This window comes from Myxocyprinus asiaticus, chromosome 3 (genome assembly GCF_019703515.2).
Source record: "Myxocyprinus asiaticus isolate MX2 ecotype Aquarium Trade chromosome 3, UBuf_Myxa_2, whole genome shotgun sequence".
Lineage (NCBI taxonomy): Eukaryota > Metazoa > Chordata > Actinopteri > Cypriniformes > Catostomidae > Myxocyprinus > Myxocyprinus asiaticus.
This window is the reverse complement of record NC_059346.1, coordinates 55,958,612-55,981,987: the sequence shown is the minus strand read 5'-3', so window position 1 is coordinate 55,981,987 and position 23,376 is coordinate 55,958,612. Positions and strand designations below refer to the sequence as shown.

Genomic DNA, 23,376 nt, shown 5'->3' with positions numbered 1-23,376 from the left:
CGATGAGGGAACGAGGCGCGGTCTGGGGGGACTCAGCCTCCTGGTGCCTCTTAGGAACCTGATGATCAGGTCGTGCTTCCCTAAGGACTTACCGTCGACTGTGTCGTGGTGTGCTACTATGGCAGCAATGTACACCTTCTAGGTGGAAGGGGTCAGCCTCCCTTCCAACCTCTCCTGCAGGAAGGAAAGCACAGATCTGACTGCGCATCTCTGGGGGTCTTCCTGTTGGGAAGAACACCACTTAGTGAACAGACGCTACTTAAAGGCATACAGGGGCTCGTAGAGGGGGCCCTAGCCTGAGTGATCGTGTCTACCACCGCAGGGCGAGCAGAATTGCCAACAACTCGAGGCAGTTGATGTGCCAATGCAGTCGCGGGCCCGTCACAAGCCAGCGGCTGCGTGCCCGTTGCAAACAGTGCCCCAGCCTGTTTTGGAGGCGTCCATTGTGACCATGACGCACCTGGAGACCAGTTCTAGGGGAACACCTGCCCGTAGAAACGAGAGGTCAGTCCAAGGGCTGAAAAGACGGTGACAGACCGACGTGATGATCCCGTGGCGTCATGCCCATCTCGGGACTCCAGTCTGAAGCCAGTGCTGAAGCGGTCTCATATGCATCAACCCGAGCGGGGTGGCCACCGCTGAGGATGCCATATGCCCCAGGAGCCTCTGAAAAAGTTTCAGTGGAACCGCTGTTTTCTGTTTGAACGCCTTCAAACAGGCCAACACCTACTGGGCGTGGTCGTTCATGAGGCGCACTGTCAAAGAGACTGAGTCCAACTCCAAACTGAGAAAAGAGATGCTCTGAACTGGGAGGACTTTTCCCAGTTGACCAGAAGCCCTAGTCGGCTGAGGTGTGAGAGCACCAAGTCCCTGTGTGCGCACAACATGTCCCGAGAGTGAGCTAAGATTAGGCAGTTATCGAGATAGTTGAGAATGCGAATGCCCACCTCCCTTAGCGGGGCAAGGTCTGCCTCTGCGACCTTCGTGAAGATGCAAGGAGATGGGGACAGGCCGAAAGGGAGGACCTTGTACTGATATGCCTGACCCTCGAATGCAAACCGCAGGAAGGGTCTGTGTCAAGGAAGGATCAAGACGTGGAAGTACGCGTCCTTCAGGTCTACCACCGCGAACCAATCTTGATGCCGGACGCTCGCCAGAATGCGTTTTTGCTTCCGCATCTTGAACGAGAGTCTTTGTAAAGCCCAGTTCAGTACTCGCAAGTCCAAGATTGGCCGCAACCCACCGCCTTTTTTTGGTACGATGAAGTAGGGGCTGTAAAACCCCTTCTTCATCTCGGCCGGAGGGACAGGTTCTATCGCGCCCTTCCGTAGGAGGGTAGCGATCTCCGCGCACAAGGTAGCAGTGTTTTTGTCCTTCACCAAGGTGAAGTGGACACCACTGAACCTGGGCGGACGCCTGGCGAACTGAATCGCGTAGCCGAGTCGGACGGTCCGGACCAGCCATCACGACGGATTGGAAAGCGCAAGCCACGTGTCTAAGTTCCGCGTAAGGTGGACCAAAGGGACAACGTCGTCGGACATACCGGCAGGTGGGGCCTCGTGGCGGGGCGGAGCTCGAGGTGCCACACCATGTTGTAACTGTGCTGTGTCTAGATCCATCGAAGCACTTACCTGGCTCCTGGTGACCACCCCCAGAACAGCCTGGGACGGGGAAGGAAGAGGCCTGTCCTCGTGACTGTCACTGTCACATCGGGGGCAGATTTGTGCCACAGCTGGGCGCTCAGGGGTGGGAGACCGCCGCTGGAGCGCCAAACCTGCCAAATAGAGTGGTGGACGGTGGTCGTGATGACGGCCGTGCACACCGGATATGTGACCCAGGGAACAAGGAAACCGCTCTTGCTGAACTCTTGAGTACTGCAGCCACTTGGGCATGCAGCGCAATTAAATGCAAAGGTAACAAAAAGATGGAGAGGTCTGCTTACCAGCTCCAGAGCAGCGGGTTTCGTCATCCCTGGGTCGCCCGTCTCAAGGGCGCTTTGAAGCCTTTCACGGGTTCTGGGCAGCCGTGAGACGGGTGGCATCTGCTTCCTGTATTGGGCTCCACGCCGGGGCCGGGCCGAAGGGGCGGGCTGCGGCAGAGCCGGTGGAGTCACCGCAGGGGGATGCCCTTGGTGACGAGCAGACGGGGTGCGGGATCTTGAGCCGCGCTTGGGCAGGATATGCCGGATAGCCTCTGTCTAATACTCCACCATCGAGAACTGCTGGGCAAAGTCCTTGATGGTGTTGCCGAATAGGCCAGCCTGGGAGATGGGGGCAGCAAGGAACCGTGTCCTGTCGGCCTCGCCCATCTCGACCAGGTTGAGCCAAAGGTGGTGCTCCTGGACCACTAATATGGACATAGTCTGCCCGAGAGACCACACCGTGACCTCCGTCGCTCGGAGAGCGAGGCCGGTCGCCGAGCACAGTTCCTGCATCAATCCCAGGGTGGAATAACCCTCGTGCAGTTCCTTTAGCGCCTTGGAGAGTTCCTTTAGCGGACTTGCAGGAGAGCCATGGCGTGCAGGGCAGAGGCACCATAGGCCTTGGCCGTCAGAGACGATATAAACCTACAGGTCTTGGACGGGGGCTTTGGGCACCCGTGCCAGGTGGCAGTGCTCTGCGGGCATAGGTGCACCGCAAGCGCCTTTATCCACCGGGGGATTGCCGAATAGCCCTTGGCCGCCCCACCATTGAGGGTAGTGAGGGCAGGGAAGCTGAAAAGATCGGGACCGGGCAGTAAAAAAGTGCCTCCCATGACCTTGTCAGCTCTTCATGCACTTCCGGGAAGAAAGGAACGGGGGTGGGGCATGGCTTTGAATGGCACCGCGAACCCAGGAACCAATCATTGAGCCATGAGGGTTCAAGGAAGAGCGGAGGGTTCCACTCTAGCCGACGCTCGCGGCTGCCCGGGAAAGCATGTCATCATCTCCACGTCAGCCTGTGACTGGGCAATCTTCCCCGAAAGGAGGAGCCCAGCTGAGGCTTCCGCGTCCGACTGGACGAGCCCACTCTCCGATGCTGCGCTCGAGAGCTCATCACTTTCGCGGGCTCTGAATAAGAGGTCGAACTCGCCGCGAGACAAGCCGGCGGACTCATCTGGAAGCCCGATTGGGGCAGACGAGCGTGCTGGGGAATGGGAGGTCCGCGGGGGGATACCCAGCGGAGGCAGTCCCATTGGGGTCCCCAAATCGCCCCCAGTGCTAGCCGCATTGGCCTCATACCCGTGGGTAAAAGGACCGAGGCGGGTAGCACTCTGGGGTGGCTTGCTTTCTTACGAAGGCGAGCCGCGACCGCATCGTTGCCATGGACATGTCCTCGCAATGAGTACATGACCATCCATGAACGCTTTCTCCGCGTGAGCAGTGCCCAGACACGAAAGACAGTGATCATGACCATCAGAAGGCGAGAGATAATGAGCGCAACCAGGAATGACACACAAAGGAAAGGCATCTTTAAAAAGACGTTCCATGTGTGCCGCTCTTTTAGAGAAATATACTCTTTTAGAGAAATATACTCTTATTTCTGCAGTACACCAGTGCAGAGGAGGGAGAAGCCGTTGAAATGCGCCATCAGGTGAATGAACAGTTGTGGGAATTCAGCTCAGTGAGCATGACCGTTCGGCTCAGAAGAGAAAATCTGAATGAGTGGTTGCATACCAGCTCCTTTTATACCCGTATGTCCGGGGGAGTGGCATGCAAATACCACTCGCCAATTTTCATTGGCCTATTATCAAAGACCAGAGGTGTCTTGGGCTCCCAAGAGTGACCCCTAGTGTCACTACATCGACACAACGTCGAGTGAGTGACAGATAGGGAAAAAAGGTTCTTAAATGGTCATTCAGAACCAACACATATTACCCAATATAGGAGACAATGATAATATGCTTGTATTTTTAATTGCTGTTATTTGGGATTTAGAAATATGATTGAATTTTTAACTATGCGGCTTTAAAATCAATAATGAAAGAATGTATCTAGAGATGATGTAGAGTTGTAGGATTATACCGCCTCACAATTATTCATGAGAAGGTGTGGCCTTAATTTATGACAGGTGCTTTTTCTGCCATCCTTGTATCAAATTAAGAATTTAATCATGTAATCCATAAAAGTAACTGTAATTTGATAACATTTATGAAACATAATGTAATCCAATTACAAGTACTTGATTTTTTAAATCCAGATCACGTAATCCAAATTACAAGTAATTTGTTACTACCCAGCACATTTAGTTACACATAAATGTTGGCACTATTTGCAATGCTGTAACTACATATTTAGAAGTAGGGGTAATAGTTTACATTTAAAAACAAATTTTTTGATCAATAATAAGAATATTATGGAGGCAGGGACCAGGCTGAGATTCTCAAGCATAAATGGCACCTCAGATTGAGGACTAATACTGCATATTACCTACTATTTCATAGATAATACAAAAGTGCAAATGTGAAAGAGGGGTATCAAGGAAAAACCACAGACAGAGTGAGGGAAAGAAAAGACATATTATGGGGTTAGACAGTGTCTCAAACTAGTTTCTCCTCCAGTGGTGTGTAAATGGCGGTTTAATGCCTATGTATAATCATGTTGTCAGCTGTCGTCTAGCTAGCTTCGTGTATGTGTGTGTTTGCTGGAACTCATTTACACATCTCTCTTTGAATTGAGCAGGTTGCTATGATACACCCGAGCTGTGTTTACATGTGAGAGTGGTGTAATATGGTGTGCTGGTCAGAGTGCATCGTGGGCACTAAAGGCTGTTTGTACAATAAAAACAGAGCTTTTATTTAAGCAATACAAAAACCTAAGGACCAGATGCCAGGACTAAAAATCATTTCAGCTAATGAAGAGAATCAACAACAACAACAGAAAAAACAGTCTCAGAAGAGGAACCAAGCACTGTTGGATGAGCTGCAAAAAGTCTTGCTCAAGAGATATATTACAAAACTTCTCTAAAAGTGCTGAGCTCAGCCTTTCATGTCCTAATTAATTGCACGGTTGGCTGTATAGTAATTAGTAATTTGTATTCTAGGTTAGCCTTACTATGTTGATACTCAGCAGACTCTTCAAAATACAGTAGGTGAAATGGTTAGTTTCTGAACTAAAAGTGTTCTGCAACCTGAAGACACTGGAGAACCTTTTAAAGTTCCTCAAATAATGTTTTTTCTAGTTCTTTGGAAAACTATCAATGCACTGGTGCTTTAAAGAACCAGAAACACTGATCTGAACAACCCATAATGAACATAACCAATTGTAAAAAAAAAAGGTTCTTAATTTGAAGAGAATTCTTTGCTGAACCTAAAGTAAAGTGCTGCAAAAAACCATTGAAGACTTTTTTTTTTTTGAGAGTGCAGTGAGTGTTGTAGAGCAATTGTGAGCTAGACACACTCACACACCTAATATTATACAGTATAATGCTGTATTATATATTTCAACATTGAAAAAGACAAACCATCACGCCAAGTGGCATCTGCACACAAATGATCTTAAAAATTCAGTCATTTTTGCAAATACTTTGAACCAACCAAGGTACTTTTGAGTGTGCAGATCTATAAAAACTACAGGTATGAAGTCAGTTCCCCTTTAATTACACAGGCATCCCAGAAGGTAACAGGTGTAATTCATCACATTAACTATGAACACGTTCAGTTAACATGTGAAAGCCAGAAAATGTTGAATAAACCGACCTTACTTAGATTTAAGGCAATCAGTTTACATGCTTGTTTAATAAACATACTTAATTGGTTCAAGTAAAACAATTGTTTTAAGTAAAGTTAACTGAACTTAACTAAGCTGTGATAAGTATCATTGTTTTTAATTTAGATTTAGTTATAGTGTAACATTTGGGCAGATAGGAGCAGAAACAAGGGATTGTCTCAAGTCTACGATGAAACTGATGTGCAGAACTCAAGTGCAGTCTTTATTTATAAAGTGGCATCCAAATGTGATATTCCTCTCATTGTCTAGACATGAAACATTAACTTCAACATGAACATTAAGCAGAACATAAACTAGACTATACCTTGACAAACAACAGCACAAATGTTACACCTACAATACTTGACAAAAGGACTAGAACATTAGGTTATAAATACCATGACAAAGCCAACCAATGACAAGGCTTAAGACCACTAAAACATGAACCAATGAAAAGAATAGACCGATAACAAGACAACAAACCAATGAGAACAAGACACATGAACATGAGGGAAACGGGATCACATGACTAGACAAGTGAAGTATTGTGATTTCACAATAAGACCTGAAAACATGAACCTAAATCTAAACATGAAACAAGAACACAAATACATTACATACACACCCCCACCCCGACGCCCAACAATAAACAAAACAGTTCATGAGGGACTAGGTAGGGGGCAACTAGGTGGCACTGCCAGGGATCCAGCGGAACCATGGCAGACCAGGCATGACTACAGAAGGCAATGACAGAGCAGGCGAAGGGCCCAGAGACTCGTGTGGACCAGGATGGAGTCGGTGGCCAGGGAAGTGGCTCCAGGAAGGGAGCGGGGTCCGGTGGCCTGGGAGATGGCCTAAGGAAAGGGCCAGGACAGATCTGGTGGGTGGCCAGAGAACCAATCCCGACAGGGCAGATGGCTAGGGAGACGGGACAGATCCAGTGAGGGGCTAGGGACAGACCAGGAAGCAGGCCCAGGGAACCAACAGGGACTAGGGAGTGGTTTGAGTATAGCCTGGTCAGATGGAGCACCGGCTGCTGCAGCGAGCTGGACAGACTGGTGGGAAGCCACGGCAAGTTGGGCAGACTGAGCAGTATACGCTGGGAATTGTAGGAGACCAGGCAAGGCAGCAGCCACTTGGGACTGAATGGCAGCTGCTGGGAACAGTAGGAGATCAGGGAGGGCGGTGGCCACTTGGGACTGGACGGTGACCGCTGGGAATTGAACAGACTGGGCGGCGGCCACTGGACAGGGGTCATACTGGAAATGGGTGGCTGCTGGGCACTGAACAAACTGAACAGACTAGTAGCTGGTTTCTGGCCACTGCACGGAGCAACAGACTGGTCGACGGCCACGGGGAACAAGACAGGCTCGTCGACGGCCTCTGTGGCCGTGAGCGCTGACAGCGGCGCTTCTCCTCCTCTGGACAGCCATAATCACTGCTATGGGAACAGCCATGGCTGGTGCTTCAGGCGCTGGCTCGGGGACGGCCGAGGCTGTAGAAGTGTTGATTTTCTCGTCAGCCACTTCCACAGTAAACAGTGGACCACTGAGGCACAGTCGATGTATTGTTCCAGAGTCCAAGGAATTTTGCCCCCAGGCATCAGGGAACACAGAGACTCATTTAAACCACAACGAAATAAATCTTTGAGGGCAACATCATTCAAATTCACAAGGTAACAAAGTCCACAAAAATCAGACACATAATCCTCAAGGGGACGAGCCCCTTGATGTGGATGCAAGAGTTTGACTGATGGGTTCATAACTGCAGTCGAGTATTCTGTAACGTTCAGGCAGGCAGAAGCAGGAACAAGAGATAGACTAAAGACAGTGATGAAAGTGTGCAGAACCCAAGTGCAGTCTTCATTTACAAAGTGGCATCCAAACATAAAATTCCTCCAAGACGTGACACATTAACATAAATATGAACAGGAGCATAAAGCAGAACATAAACTAGACAATACCTTGTCTTAGCTATATGGCAAACAATACAATGCTACAACTACAATACTTGACAAATGGCTAAAGAACATTAAGGTTATAAATACCTGGACAAGAGTAACACATGACAAAGACAACCAATGACAAGACTTGACGAATAACAAGATAACAAGACTACTAAAACATGAACCAATGAAAAGACTGATAACAAGTTAAAAAGGCAATAAACCAATGAGAACAAGGCACATGAACATGAGGAAAATAGGATATCACATGACTAGACAAGGAAGTGAACTAATTTACAATAAAAGACCTGAAAACATGAACATGAATCTAAACATGAAACAAGAACACACAAATACGTTACATATAGCATGTCTTTTACAGTATAAGGGAAATTATGACTGGAATCTCGGTTAGCCATATGGCACATAGGATTCTCTAATGGTGACTTCACACAAATCACTATCAAAATGTTATCAACCAGCTACAACAAAACAACCACAATAATCATAAGAATGAAATCTATATTCACTTTTTAATAACAATAATTTATTTCTAAATAATTCTCTTATTTTGACCAAACATACATAATTTATTCAAGCAAAAGGTCCTATGGGTATTCCACACATCCACAATTTTGTACTTGATATTTTTTTAGTTAGTAGTACTCAAGCCAATGTTTAAAGAACGTATATATTTGAGCTATGATTCCAAAATGTGACATTTCAAGTACTGTTTAATTTGGACCATTTAAATATTTTTATTGATGACAACTTTTTTTAGAGAGGGTTTAGAGAGTAATGGTAACTGAATTAAAACTAGTAAGAATAGTAAATAATTAAGCTTAAATTAAGTAAACTACTTTTTTTTTTTTTTTTGAGAGAGAGAGCGAGAGAGAGAGAGAGAGAGAGAGAGAACTATTATTATTTACAGTTTTCTCTTCATTTTTAACAGAAGCTATACATTTTTTTAGCAGTTTAAACCAAACAAACTACTTTTTCTTAAATGTTTTACAACACTGAGAAAAAATGATTTTGTAGTGAAGTAAATATAGCAGAAAAAGTACTTTCTACATTAAAAAAGTTAGTTTAAAAGTGAACTTGAAAATATTAAGTAAAATCTACATTTGTACTCAATTCAAACATGTACATTAATGCTCTAGCCTCAATTTGAGTAAATTTCACAGGTAAATGAAATAATTAAATTTTACTTAACGTTTCGAAGCTGGTGTTCCCAGCATGCACCGGGCTTGAATAATTGAGTTTGCATTGTTTCAGAGTTTGCAAGTTAATTTACAAGTCTGAAGTACATTTCCTACTTAAAATTACCTGTTCATGATAAAAAAATTTTTTATTATTATTATTATTATTATTATTATTATTATTATTATTATCTGTTGATTGTTACCGTGTTTTGTGCACCAAGTGTTCAGGTCTGCATGTGCAGCTCTGGATCTTGCTTATTTTGCCATTTAAACAAGGTGATATTGTCTAATAGACTTCACAGCATGCATTAAGCTTACCTGTGGTAGGCTTGCATGTGTCATGTGGTACAGTACAAAACTAAGTATATTAAAAACACCTTGAAATGCTTGTTCACTTTTAAAAGCTTGGCTTATATCATGCTACATTGCTTAAAGGTGCACACAGTAATTTTTTCCTCATTAAAAAGCTTTTACTCCATAAGAAGTTAATTGTAATTTTGCAATGTATGTAGAAAAATCATGACCACTCACATTAAAATGAAGACTCCAGTCATATCAGTAACCTTATAAAAGCTGTTTTATTCTACATGGAGAGGGTCCCTTCATGGGGGCTGCCATGTTAGAATCACATGACCAGCCGGATACTACTCGCTTTATCTCAGTAATCGTCCTGTTATTTGACACTTTCACTTATGGATGAAATTAATCATGGCTGACTGGGAATAGTGAATTTCTACAATGGCATCTGAAACTGAAAACTACTGATTTTAAGTGATGCTGCATCCATGCTGCTAGGTGTCAGTGTAAGTCCAAATGAAACTTACAAAAAAGTTACTGAGTGCACCTTTAAGTAGAATGTACAAACAAAGAGAGAGTGAAGTTTACTTAAAAAAGAATATTGCTAAATAAACTTAAGAATTTTTAAAATTGAAGCCACCAAGAATTGAGTAGCCTTAACTTGAAAATATGGCCTGTTAAATTTATTAGGAATTTCTGCGTGGAAATTGTTTCCTAGGTTTTATTTTAAGTAAACCCCACTCCAATGTTTTTTGTTTTTTTTTTATTAAAAAGTGTTTGTGCTATTTTTATTTTTATTTTATTTTTTAAATAAATGTCAAATGGTTTATATTTTAATGCAATGATTCTTTGATCTAATAATTCAATTATTTTTATGTGTGGCAACTGTAATGATGTAAAAATATAGAATAAAATAAAAAACATAAAAGAAGAAATTGTGAGATGTATGATATGAAAACAGGAATTGGTGAATGTAAAAAAAAAAAAAAAAAAGAGCCAAATATGAAATGCTCAAAATGTAATTTTTCTTTTATTTCAAAAGGAGTAAAATTGTGTAATTAACCCAAAATTTACAAGATGAGCTTTAAAACAAGGGGGAAAAAGAAACAGGAAAATGAATAGATAAAAAACATCAATCCAGCCACCAGTTAGTGCAGTGATACAGTGAACTAATAATTTAAAGCACACAGACCATTTGAAAAAAGTTAGTATCCACAAATGAGAGATTCTTAAAATCTCAATTCTCAGTCCTGTTTGTGAATTTTTTTTACCCTTTTGCCTTATTATAAAAGACCCCATGAAATCAAAATAGAAGTGTTGTGGCTCCTAAAAGTTGACAAAATACACTTTAGCAGATATAAACATTTAAAATGTAAAGATTTTTAAGTAAATGTCAATAAAGAATAGAAAACTGTATTTGTCAAAACTATTTCATGGGGTCTGTAACTAAATGATTTAGGACTATGAGGTTCTGCCACCACAAGATGGCAGTCATATCATCATACTATCGGCTATAAAAAAATAAATAAAAAAAAAAGGTCAAAGAGGACATATTAAAGGTTTCTTTGCTCCTATCACTAAGAATCTCATCATCTTCACAGTCAGCATTTTTCCTCTTTGACCTCCCAAGGTTAGAAGTTTTAAAACTGAACCTAACATAATGGTACTATAGATTTGGTTACTTTATTTGTCTATATGTTTGTGTTGATGCCTTTTGATTATAGCCTAAAACTCTGCTATTTGTGTTGGTTCTGAAGTTTGCAAGCATGCCAACTTGAGTCTCTTTGCTTTCATCCTCGGATTAAAAATTGTCCCATGCCTCAGTCTCCCTCAGAAGACTGAGTGATCATCCCTCTGAAATATTAAACATGTAGCACAGCAAAATCTGACTAGCTGTCTACTCATATTAAACTCAAACTCTTGTGTGACAGACAAACCCCTCTCTAAAACTCTCTTCTTCTTTATCCCCACATGTTACATATTATACTGTATTATATTATATTATATTAAAACCATTTTGACAGCATCCATGCACAGAGGGTTAATTGCACAAACCAATGCAAGAACACACACACAAACATTAGCAATTCTGAGATTATGATTAAATTACAAAATGAAAATGACGTGTTAAAAAACATATTAAAACATAAAAGAACATTCATGATCATGGATATATTTAACTGCATAAGCAAAAATAAAGGGATAGCTATATAATATATTTTTTATATAATGGAGAAAGCAGAGTAAAATGAAGTGTAAAGTAAGTTTAAAGCTTGTTAATCATCCATGAAAGAAATCACAGCATTTTGTTGTGGATTTGACTGTTGAGTTAGTAAAGCTTCATTATGGAGTTAAAGGTGTGTTGAGTTGGCATGAATCACATAATTATTGGCTCACTGGAATCAGCCGGAGACTTGCAGCGTCGCATGGGGCCGGGACTCTTAGTGGAGCCCCTCTGTCCTTTAGGAGCCTTCATCACCCGGCACTCTGCAGCAAGAGTAATAGAAACAGAGAGACACACTTGAAATAAAGACACCAACAAGGAATGTCAGCAACATACAGTAGACATTCACTGTGACAAGTTTGAAGACTTGAGCGAGAAACACTTTAGAAAAACTTTTCAGCCCTTATCCCATTCTACCCTTTTTTATTTAATTTTATTATAATTTATCAGATTTTATTTTATTAATTAAATGTCATTTATTTATTTATAGAAATAGTTGTATTTTATTTTAAAATAATTGTATTTTGGTTTTAAAATACTTTTTAATTTAATTTTTTTGTGTTATTGATGTTTGCATTGATGCTTAGAAATATTGTATGTCACAGTCATACTAGTAAAGCACTTTACAAAAAGAAAAAGAAATAAAAAAAACGTTGCAAAACAGCACAACATACTGTACGTATATACACCAGTTTCAAAGTCAATGGCTGAGGTATACAAAATGACAGGGTCAGGGTTTTAGACTAAGTAGTTGCATTAAAGAATGCTCTTCTTTCCCGCTCTATCCTGAATGTCTCTCTCTCAGTGTAGTTTAGGGCTTGAGTCATTATCTAAGCATCTGCTCAGACTAACTGCTGTCTCTGTAAAACTCCCCCAGGAGAGGAAATGGTACAGACTATATTGACTGAGCATCACTGATTTTGGGTGTGGGGAATAACTGTAAGTCTTATAGGAGATAATCATTGTGTTTATGCCAGATAAATACAGCTCTGTTATTTGAATATGATACTGGTAAATTGTTAATTAAATAATATTGCATCTCTAAGTAGTTTCAACATAGTTAGCTACTTTTTGTCAACAGCTTTCCTGTTGTGTAGCTTACTAGTTAATCAAAAGGGTAGCTTGATTGTTGCATAACATCTTCAACTCTGGAGCATTTTTGGGCTGCCATCTGCAGTTGTTCACACTCAAATTTAAAAGCTCACCAACTGCACATTCTGTGGACTAATTGCCAAAAATTGGTCTCACTTTTCAGAACAACATTCATACACATCCATAGACATTCAGACTAATTTTCAGTTCGTGCACCGTCCCCATTGTTTCGAATATCTCGGCCTCTGAGTGGACTAGAAGCTCAATCTAGGTCATTAGAAAGCTGAGTTCCTCCTCTTTGTGATGATGTATAATATTTTATTATCAATAGTCGATAACATGCATTTCTGATGATTTGTTTAGCATGCTTTTTCTGCTGGACTGCTTTCTGCTTTTTTTTGTTCTGAACATCTAAGATTTAACATTGGATTATTCAGACAAGTAAAAAATTGCAAATTTTCTAGAAAACTGCCTAAGGTAAAAGCAGATATAAAGTTTTTAGCTATTTGGGGCTTATAGCAGCAGTGATCGGTGCATAAAAGAGACGTTTGTATTTGAGGTCTTACAGAAATTATATTTCACTTTGTGATTCTTTTGAAAATCTTTTGAACTGTGGTATTAGGGCGACAAAATAAACTGTACAGTCGCATGAGTATGAGAGCTTTCATTTGATATATGATTTGTCTATATAAGTGCTATTTTTAAGACTTTTATATTCATATTAATATTTCCACCACATGACCTCTAGGTGGCGCTGATTTGCAACACAAGTGTTTTCAGGTCTTATTTTGTTATTTTATGTAACATAAATGCAGAAGTGATGGTTACCTAAGAAAAGTTCAGATTCTAAGCTTTCAAAAGATACCCCATATGTCTGATGTATGCGATTTTCTCATGGAAATGTATTCAACATTTTTACTACTCCCTCAAAGATATTAATGAAATAAGTGTCCTGAGATATCTCACCGGTGTCTGTGACAGCTCTAGATTCTGTAAAAAGGCAAACAAACATTTTTCCGCTGACAATGGCGCTTTCTGCTTGTCAATCATTTCGCGCGTTCTCATAGTATTGTAGTTGCAGCAAATTATTGAGGCTTACTGCCATTTTTATGCAACATTGCGCATAACAGTTGTCAGCTGAGGGCGCTATTTTGCTGCTGTTGTTTTTGACAACAGTTTCTGCTTGTGTCGGTCTCAATAAATCTAATTTGGTATCTTTGGAGTGAGGGGTTTTGGAAAAAGGGGGCATGGCTAATCCAACGGCTCACCTTGGGGCAGAGGTGGGTAGTAATGTGCTACATTTACACCATTACATTTACTTGAGTAACTTTTTGGAAAAAAAATTACTTTTATGAGTGGGTATATTTAATGGTGGGTACTTTTCACACTTAAGTAAATTTCTAATATTTTTTTTTTAGACTTTTACTTCGTTACAATATTGGTTTTCATTTCATTTTCATTTTAAGTGTTAATAAATGTGTAATTTGTTAAGAGATTTTTGGATGGGACTTTTACAACAGCGGAACTTTACAGCTACGCTCTGTCACTTGAGTCAAGCTCATCACTCGTGCAGCAAGCTCTCAAAACAAACACTTTTTTTCGTCACACAATGCCTTCATTTTACACCAAGACAAGCAGATATTTCAAGATTTTAATTACAGCGTGGTAAGTATTGGCAATACTGATAATGTGGGCTTGTCTGTCATGGTCGTTTTTAGGGTTATTCTGTAACTATGGGCTCTTATGACTTTTAAGTATACATTTTATATCAGTGCTGCAATATATCAGTTCCTACTGTATACATCCATGTAAACATCTGCATTAAGTGTAAAATGTCTTTTGCTCAGCCAATCATGTTTTTGACTTCTGGAGCACGAGCTGACAGTATGTCTGCGCGTGCACAGCATTCCTGCGTTTGACGGATGGGGCGCGTTTTTCTTATGGACAACAGAAAACAAGCTCTGAACTTAAATAAGCCTAACTCGCTTTCAAACACAGAGATAAGGTGTAGTTTACCCTTAGTGTACAGAACTAATTATCTAAATTATTTTGACACTGAAACTAAACTGAACTAAGATCCGATTAGGACTTAAAAAGCGACAGGATTTTTGAAATAGAAACAATAGGCATTAATAAAGCATGATCTTGCTTCGTTTTATTCAGCATTATATATTATTGGGCCTGTGGAACATTGTTCACGTTTTTCACCATAATCATTACTAGAAATTGGTTTCCAAACGTATCTTCAAATTGACAGATTTGTCCAAATCTGACAAGTGTCCTTAAAGTAATAGTTCAGCGTAAATTAATGTCCTGTCATCATTTCCCTGCCCTCGTGTGACTTTCTGTATTTTGTGGAACCTAAAAGATGTTAGACAGAAGGGGGCCTGGGTAGCTCAGTGGTAAAATACGCTGGCTACCACCCCTGGAGTTCGCTAGTTCGCTAGTTCAAATCCCAGGGCGTGCTGAGTGACACCAGCCAAGTCTCCTAAGCAACCAAATTGGCCCGGTTGCTAGGGAGGGTAGAGTCACATGGGGTAACCTCCTCGTGGTCGCTATAATGTGGTTTGTTCTCGGTGGGGCGCATGGTGAATTGAGCACAGATGCCGTGGTGGATGGCGTGAAGCCTCCACATGTGCTATGTCTCCGTGGCAACGCGCTCAACAAGCCACGTGATAAGATGCGCAGGTTGACTGTCTCAGACACAGAGGCAACTGGGATTCGTCCTCCACCACCCAGACTGAGGCAAAATCACTATGCGACCACCAGGACGTTTCATTTCCACCAGGACGCATAGTGGTGCATTGGTGGTGCATTGGGAATTGGGCATTCCAAATTGGGAGGAAAAAGGGGAAAAATCCCCCCCCCCCCAAAAAAAAGATGTTAGACAGAATGTTAGGGACTGAAAGTCTCAGTCACCATTCCCTTTTAAATATGGAGGAAAACAAACATGCAGTGAAAGTAAACAGAGACTCAGGCAAACTTTCTGTGTAACATCTTCTTCATTGTGTTCCATGGAAGAAACAAAGTCATATGGTTTGAAACAACAGAATCTTTTTAATTTAACACATCATAAGAGTGTATGATGACAATTTCCATTAATAATAATAATTATAATAATAAGAATAAGAATGATTATTATTAGTAGTAGTAGTATTGTGTAATACATGTTAAATGTGTATTATGTAATGGAATATTGGAGTGAAAACGTCCATTATGTTATATGTGGAAGTAACTAGTTACTCGCTACTTAAATGATGGTAAAATTTCCATTTTAGGGTAAAGTATACTTTTAACTACTTTAAATTATGAGTAGATTATAGATTGGCAAGCAGCAATTTCAAATTATCTTCCTTAACACTGGTGATTCTCCTAGCACAGTTGGCACAAATCAATAGAACTATCATTCTTCTCTCTCTCTCTCTCTAACACACACACAAAAACATACAGAATAAAAGTGTTATTTAGAGAGAGGACACAGATATAACACTGAATTGACTAAACTGAACCGAAATGTGGCACTCCACAAAAATGGGAAGGTTTTTGATGGCTGATTTCTCATGAATAACAGTAAGATTTAAGATCTAACCAGCTTTTATGTTGGTGAATGAGAATATTGTGATTAACTGTATTGAAAAGCATTATCAGTCTAAGATTATTTAAAAAGACCCAATGTTGTTTCTGTACAACTGTAAGAATGAAAACCTGACTAAAATGGTTTCCTTACATTTTCTGAAGCTAACAACTGCATAGATATAACTAGAAAATATTCACTCACTGAGCACTTTATTAGGAACACTATGGTCTTAAAAAAGTGCCCGATGTGGTCTTCTGTGGTTGTAGTCTATCCGCATCAATGTTCTATGTGTTGTGCATTCTGAGATGCTGTTTTGCTCACCACAATTGTACAGAGTGGTTATCTGAGTTACAGTAGCCTTTCTGTCAGCTCGAACCAATCTGACCATTCTCCGTTGACCTCTCTCATCAACAAGGCATTTTCGTCCACAGAACTGCCGCTCACTGGATGTTTTTTGTTTTTGGCACCATTCTGAGTAAACTCTAGAGACTGTTGTTTGTTAAAATCTCAGGAGATCAGCAGTTACAGAAATACTCAAACCAGCCCGTTTGGCACCAACAATCATGCCGCGGTCGAAATCACTGAGATCACAGCGAGATCTCGAGATTCCCCATTCTGATGGTTGATGTGAACATTAACTGAAGCTCCTGACCCGTATCTGCATGATTTTATGCATTGCACTGCTGCCACACAATTGGCTGATTAGATAATCACATGAATAAGTAGGTGTACAGGGGTTCCTAATAAAAAGCTCAGTGAGTGAAAATAAAAGATAGAAATAGCCAAGTGTTTCTTTACTGATAAAATGAAGTTAGGGTTAGGATTAGATTAGGGTTAGGTGCACATCATGTGGCCCTAACCCTTTTGCATTTATTCTTGAGAATCTGTGTGCTAAAAAAAGAAATCAGACTTACTGGAGGAAATTACACTGAACAGTTATAAATATTAAAAACATGGACAGATATTTAGCACATTTAGCATTAGCATTTCACTCATCATTTAGATGAGTGGTAAAATAGGTGCAAAATGAATACCGATATTTCACTGTTATTAGTTATAAGAGAAGCAACATACCATTTTCATCCAGGGAAAAGTCATCCTGCGCATAGCGGAATTTTTCTGGTCCACAGGCAATGAACACGTCGTCATCACCAAAGAAGTCTTGCAGGCAGGTCACCTGGCAAAAAAAAAAAAAAGATAGACCTGATGAGCAACTGATAAACATTCCATAAATACCGTAACCAAGAACAATGGTAAGAGTAACAGAGTGGTATTTATCATTTCAAGACCACAACTAGCAATGATGCTGGACAGATTTAACCAACAGGCAATAAGGATATACATTACAGCCTAATGGCGCAACCAATAATCTGTAATGCAAATATTAAAGTAATTGCTTGTATTGTGAAATTAACAAAATATCTATAAATTATTAAAATAATGATTTCATTAGGGATCCTTAACACTGTGCTTAGACGTGGGTTTTTAGTATTATCATGTCAAAATAAAGGGACTCTACTAGTGATTTATGGTAAATACTGCTAAGCTCATAGTGGATAGCTAGTGCTAACAGCAGGTACTTTGTATAACACTTGTTTTGCTTTTCATTAACACATCATTAAGCATATATCTCTACCGTGTGTTACCAATTTGAATGATTCTCTCTCTCTCTCTCTCTCTCACACACACACACACACACACACACACACACACACACTATTTTTAAACTGAGCTAATGATATTTTTTATCTCCTATCCCTAAACCTAACCTTTCTTAATTTTTAGATTTTTATTAAGACATTATTTAGTATGTTTACTAAGCCATTTTATTTGAGATAGTGATTTCAGTTTTTACTATCAAGTTGGTTGGGCAATATAGGCAACCACCCAAAAGTTTACTACAGATCCTCCTGTTGTTCAAAAGCTGGGACTTATTTTGGATGTTGTTGGAGACTGCTATTGAACATTCTGTACTAAAATTGGGTTACTAAAATCCAAGAACAGAGACCCGCCCCGGTCTATCACTTACAAATGCATAGAGACAGTTATAAATGACAAAGCTAATCTATGCGGCCCAACCATGAACAGCTGGCCAGTGGGTGGGTGTCTGCATAGTGGGCTGCATATGTGTGTGTCATGTGTGAAACACTGCTAAAAATGGAGAAATGGCCTATCGTCAACATCGATGGCCAGCTGTGTCTAACCACCCTCTGTCCTAGCAGACAATGCCTAACTGGCCAGTGTGAGTGTGTGTTTGCAAATGGTATGTCTCAAGTGGCAGTGGGGTTGGTATGGCTGACACATTGATGTATCACCCTATTCTCATTCAACATCAAAAATAAAACCAAACACAACATGGAAAACCAGGTTTGGTTTTGCAACTACAGTCTGTACTTGCCATTTCTCTCAGCTATTTCTCAAATACTATCAACATCACATTATCAATATCCAAAAAGATTATCAAACAAGTTAAACTAGTCAACAACTATTTGTTCAAAACTAGATAGGTGCTTTAGATGCTAAAGTGCTGACTGGTTCCTAGGAAATTGCAAGATGTTCTGAATGGCTTTTAGCTTGTTAATAATGCGGCTGCTAGAGTGTTCTGGGTGGTTCTAGGGCGCCGGACCCTATGTTCTCTTACGTAATTTCTGTGGGATTTTTTACCCATTTTATCATCCGCCATGTAAAATTAGTACGTTGTTTAAACCGGACGATGTTTAACCATTGACGTTTATAGCTAGATATCTTCTTACGAACTTCTTATAATGTAACCAATTTTCTTCATTTGTTTTCTTCAAAAGATTTTGATGAATACGCCCCATGGTCACCATTCACTTTCATTGTCATACTTGTCCATACAATAAATGTTAATGGTGACCTCGGACAAAGAAGCTTGGACATTCTGCTAAATATCTACTTCTTTGTTTTACAGAAGAAAGAAAGCCGAACAAGGCTGGAACGAATTGAGGGTGAGTAAACTGAAACTGAATTTTCACTTTTGGGTGAACTAATCCTTTAAAGAAATTTAGAGTAATTTCAGTAATATATGCAACTGTGTAGTCAGTCTAGTTTTAATTTGAATCTATTTTCTATGTATCAAGAATAAGCAAACACTGAAATGAATACATTTAAAATCTAGGTCAAAGCTAACACTCAAAAGGCAGGACTCGGTGTGTGGAAAAAAAAAAAACACTCCAACATCTTGTTATCCCTCCCTACTGCCTTAAATAGTGGTGTGACATTTATTTAAAGACACTTACAATTATCTATGCTGACATTCAAAAGCAGTCAATCCACCTGTCAATCATGTGTCAGTCCAGCCCCATGCACCTGCCACCCCCCTCCCACTCCAACCCTACTGTGTTGTGCTGATTAGATGGAAATTCGGAATTCTCCAGAGGCTGGAATGTGTGTGTGTGTGTGTGTGTGTGTGTCTGTCTGAACTTCTCATAAAAGTGGGCCATTAAAGAAGGCCTCATGGGACACACAAACAGCAAATTGTGCCCAGACACACCCAGTCCAACAAAATATATATGTATAATTTTCTTTTCTTTTTTTTTTTAATTTTTGCTTAACCTCAGAAACTACTTTCTTCTTATGACCCCCACAGGACACAGAATGACCTCAGGGTCAAAAGTCAAGAGCTAGAGGAGAAATTGTGAGGAAACCATGGAAACAGTGATTTCTATCTAAAGGACAGCACTGATGTAGCACTTCTACACACAGAAACATATATATTTGAGGTGTATGTATATTTTTCTATCAAATATATACCAGATGTTTCCAAAAAAAATTGTCAGCTGAACTCCTATGACCTGAATTATTACCTGAATTGTATCCCTTGAGATTTTAGGTAATTTTCTGACCTTTCTACAAAAATAATAAATAATACATTTATTGACTCATTTTCTGTATATGTCAGGAATCTGGGCTGATAGATTTGAATTCCTCCTCCTCCTCCTCCTCTCTCTCTCTCTCTCTCTCTCTCTCTCTCTCTCTCCCTGTTTGTATTTGTGTTTTTCTTTGTGCTTTGTTGTCACCTCCATGTGTCTGGTTGGTTCTTTTTGACAGGTGTCATGTGCTGACCATGTTCTGCTAGCTGATTGGCTAATTCGTTTTTCATCATGGCTGCTCATTATGATTGGCGCCTGTTCCAGTGTGTATATATATATACACACACACACTACCGGTCAAAATTTTTGAAACACTTGACTGAAATGTTTCCCATGATCTTAAAAATCTTTTGATCTGAAGGCGTATGTTTAAATGTTTGAAATTAGTTTTGTAGACAAAAATATAATTGTGCCACCATATTAATTTATTTAATTATAAAGCTAAAATGTAATAAAAAAAAAAAGTTTTTGAAATTGATGACTTGGACCAAATAATAAAGAAAAGTAGCCAATAAGTGCCCAACATAGATGGGAACTCCTTCAATACTGTTTAAAAAGCATCCCAGGGTGATACCTCAAGAAGTTGTTTGAGAAAATGTCAAGAGTACATGTCTGCAAATTCTAGGCAAAGGGTGACTACTTTAAACAAAATCCAAAATAAATGAAAACTGTGTTATATTTTAGCATCTTCAGTCACAACATAATTCCCATAGTTCCATTTATGTTATTCCATAGTTTTGATGACTTCACTATTATTCTAAAATGTGAAAAAAAAAAAAATGATAATAAAGAACGAGTTAGTGTTTCAAAACATTTGACCGATAGTGTACACACACACACACACACACACACACACACACACACACACACATATATATATATATATATATATATATATATATATATATATATGTAATTATTATTTTATTGTATTTATTTTTTTCATTTAATTTGACATTGACATTTCCATCACAATTTCACAAACCCCCTGCGGTTCCATCATAAACCCCTGGGGGCACACAAACCCACAGCTGGGTAAGCCTGTCATAGGGAAATATCAGGACTAATCCCTTACGTTCTAAGACTAGATCAATAGCTCTGTTCCAAATCCTAGTGACCTTCCTTACAGTCTACTGCTAAGGCAGCATACTACTATGTGGCTAGAGAGCCTGATCTCATGAAAATTACATGATTGTGGCGACATTTTGCAAAATGATATTACGTGGTTCATTACACACATTGCGGTAATTCCGAGGTGATATGTCCACTGAGTGGCGCTAAAAGCGAGTTAATTTTTCTTCAAAACAGATAAGGGGTTTCAGGTTAATGCTCAATCAAGTTGGAACACACCCATAATATCCATATCCATTTTGAACAATAATTTATCTAAAAGTACAAGATTTGGGTGGGGGGGGTGGATTTGCTCTGGTTGTTATCAAAATATTGAATGTGGATCAGTCTAATACAATGATAAACTGGTGGGTCAGCTGAGATAACCCTAAAGGCCCTGGTATACTTCATACGAACTCAAAGAACGAGTGGCTGTAATGTAATTTCGAGCATAATCTGGCCAAAAGAAGGTGTTCATTTCGGTGGCTCGTAACAGCTTGCCAGCACAAACTTTCAGGAAAGTTTCATACCGGCTGCTAAACACCTTCTTACTGCCAATGGTCCACATCATCAGTACACTGAAAAAAATTACGTATTGGATTTACATAAAATATATATATGTAGCATTTTTGCATCACGCTTTTTAAGTAAATTCAACTTATTGTCATTTTATGTCAGCATAATTAGAAATCCTTTGTTAGATATACACAAAATTATCTGTTCATTTAACTTTATTTACTTAAATGGTATGTCACACAAATAAGACATTTTCACAATTGTTTTAAATTAACTTTAATATTATTGTTTCTACCTAATTTAATTGTCTCAAAGAAAAAAATATGACTGAGTTCAATCATTAAACAATAGATTGAATGTATGTTTCTGAGTAGAAGCTATTTATTTTCTTACGTTATGGTTGTTGAGTCAACAAATTGTTTTGTTTTTTTCAGTGAAGGTGTGACCTGGAGCTCCACCTACTTTAAGTTCGACAGCTAATTTCGGTTATATTATTCAGTCAGTGAAGATCAGTCAAACTCAACACATCGATGTGCAGTTATTAGTGAACTGCTGCAAACTTACCTACAGCACCATGAATGCAGAATGTAAACATAATAATTTACTAGTGCTGTCACTTGATTAAAATTCTTAATCACGATGAATTGCATAATTTTTCATAGTTAATCGCGATTATCGCAAATTTTAAAAGTGCTGAAATTTGACTCTATATACTTTTTTCTTGTCAAAATTCATTTATTTCCTTTTTAGGAAAGAAAGGAAAACAATATGTAACAATATAATGCTTTATTAACATTTTATTAACAAACAAAGCCTTACACAGTATAAAGATAAAAATGCACTAAAACAGCACCGATTCAAGTATCATTAAACGTTTCCAATTCTAAGTGGGAGTTTGACTAATTGAAAGAACTAGTCCCTGCAGAGGTTGCATATTCATTGCAATGGGCATTAAATCTCTTAAACTCTCATCCTCCACAATATTAATCACCCGGCAGACTATCCATTTTGTTACAGGAATCATGAAGCCTCATTCATGATTCACGTCAGGGCATCATGCCAGCGTCAAGCGCCACTTTGAACTCCACATGAAAATTGCGTATTTGTGCGACAGTTTAAGGACTTCGGGCAGACATATCGCAAACATTCCACCCTAGTCCCACCAGTGTTTTGCTGGTTTATGCTTTATTTAATGGTAAATGTGTTAATCGCGATAAAATTAACGTGTTAAACTTTTTTCATTAATAGCATGCATTTAATGCTTTAATTTTGACAGCTCTCCAAATTACACATTATATACTGCATATATATATATATATATACAGGTGCATCTCAATAAATTAGAATGTCGTGGAAAAGCTCATTTATTTCAGTAATTCAACTCAAATTGTGAAACTCGTGTATTAAATAAATTCAATGCACACAGACTGAAGTAGTTTAAGTCTTTGGTTCTTTTAATTGTGATGATTTTGGCTCACATTTAACAAAAACCCACCAATTCACTATCTCAAAAAATTAGAATACATCATAAGACCAATAAAATAAACATTTTTAGTGAATTGTTGGCCTTCTGGAAAGTATGTTAATTTACTGTATATGTACTCAATACTTGGTAGGGGCTCCTTTTGCTTTAATTACTGCCTCAATTTGCCGTGGAATGGAGGTGATCAGTTTGTGGCGCTGCTGAGGTGGTATGGAAGCCCAGGTTTCTTTGACAGTGGCCTTCAGCTCATCTGCATTTTTTGGTCTCTTGTTTCTCATTTTCCTCTTGACAGTACCCCATAGATTCTCTATGGGGTTCACAATCATAAGGCTGCGGTTCTCTCGGTTGGTT

The 23,376-nt window shown here is 39.6% G+C and overlaps 1 protein-coding gene across 3 annotated transcripts in view; it reads right to left on the bottom strand.

The window, feature by feature from the left end:
- Positions 1-23,376, bottom strand: part of LOC127417132 (neuronal migration protein doublecortin-like) — a 104,343-nt gene that overhangs the window by 10,049 nt on the left and 70,918 nt on the right. Inside the window, exons 4-5 of one of the 3 annotated variants that reach the window (XM_051656837.1) lie at positions 17,100-17,200; positions 11,528-11,625 (exon numbers count right to left, since the gene is read on the bottom strand). In XM_051656837.1, coding sequence (XP_051512797.1) covers positions 11,528-11,625; positions 17,100-17,200 — 199 coding nt within the window. Of the gene's footprint in view, positions 1-10,153; positions 11,626-17,097; positions 17,201-23,376 lie in introns of those variants that run through there. The other 2 variants (XM_051656847.1, XM_051656857.1) reach the window with 2 other exon arrangements.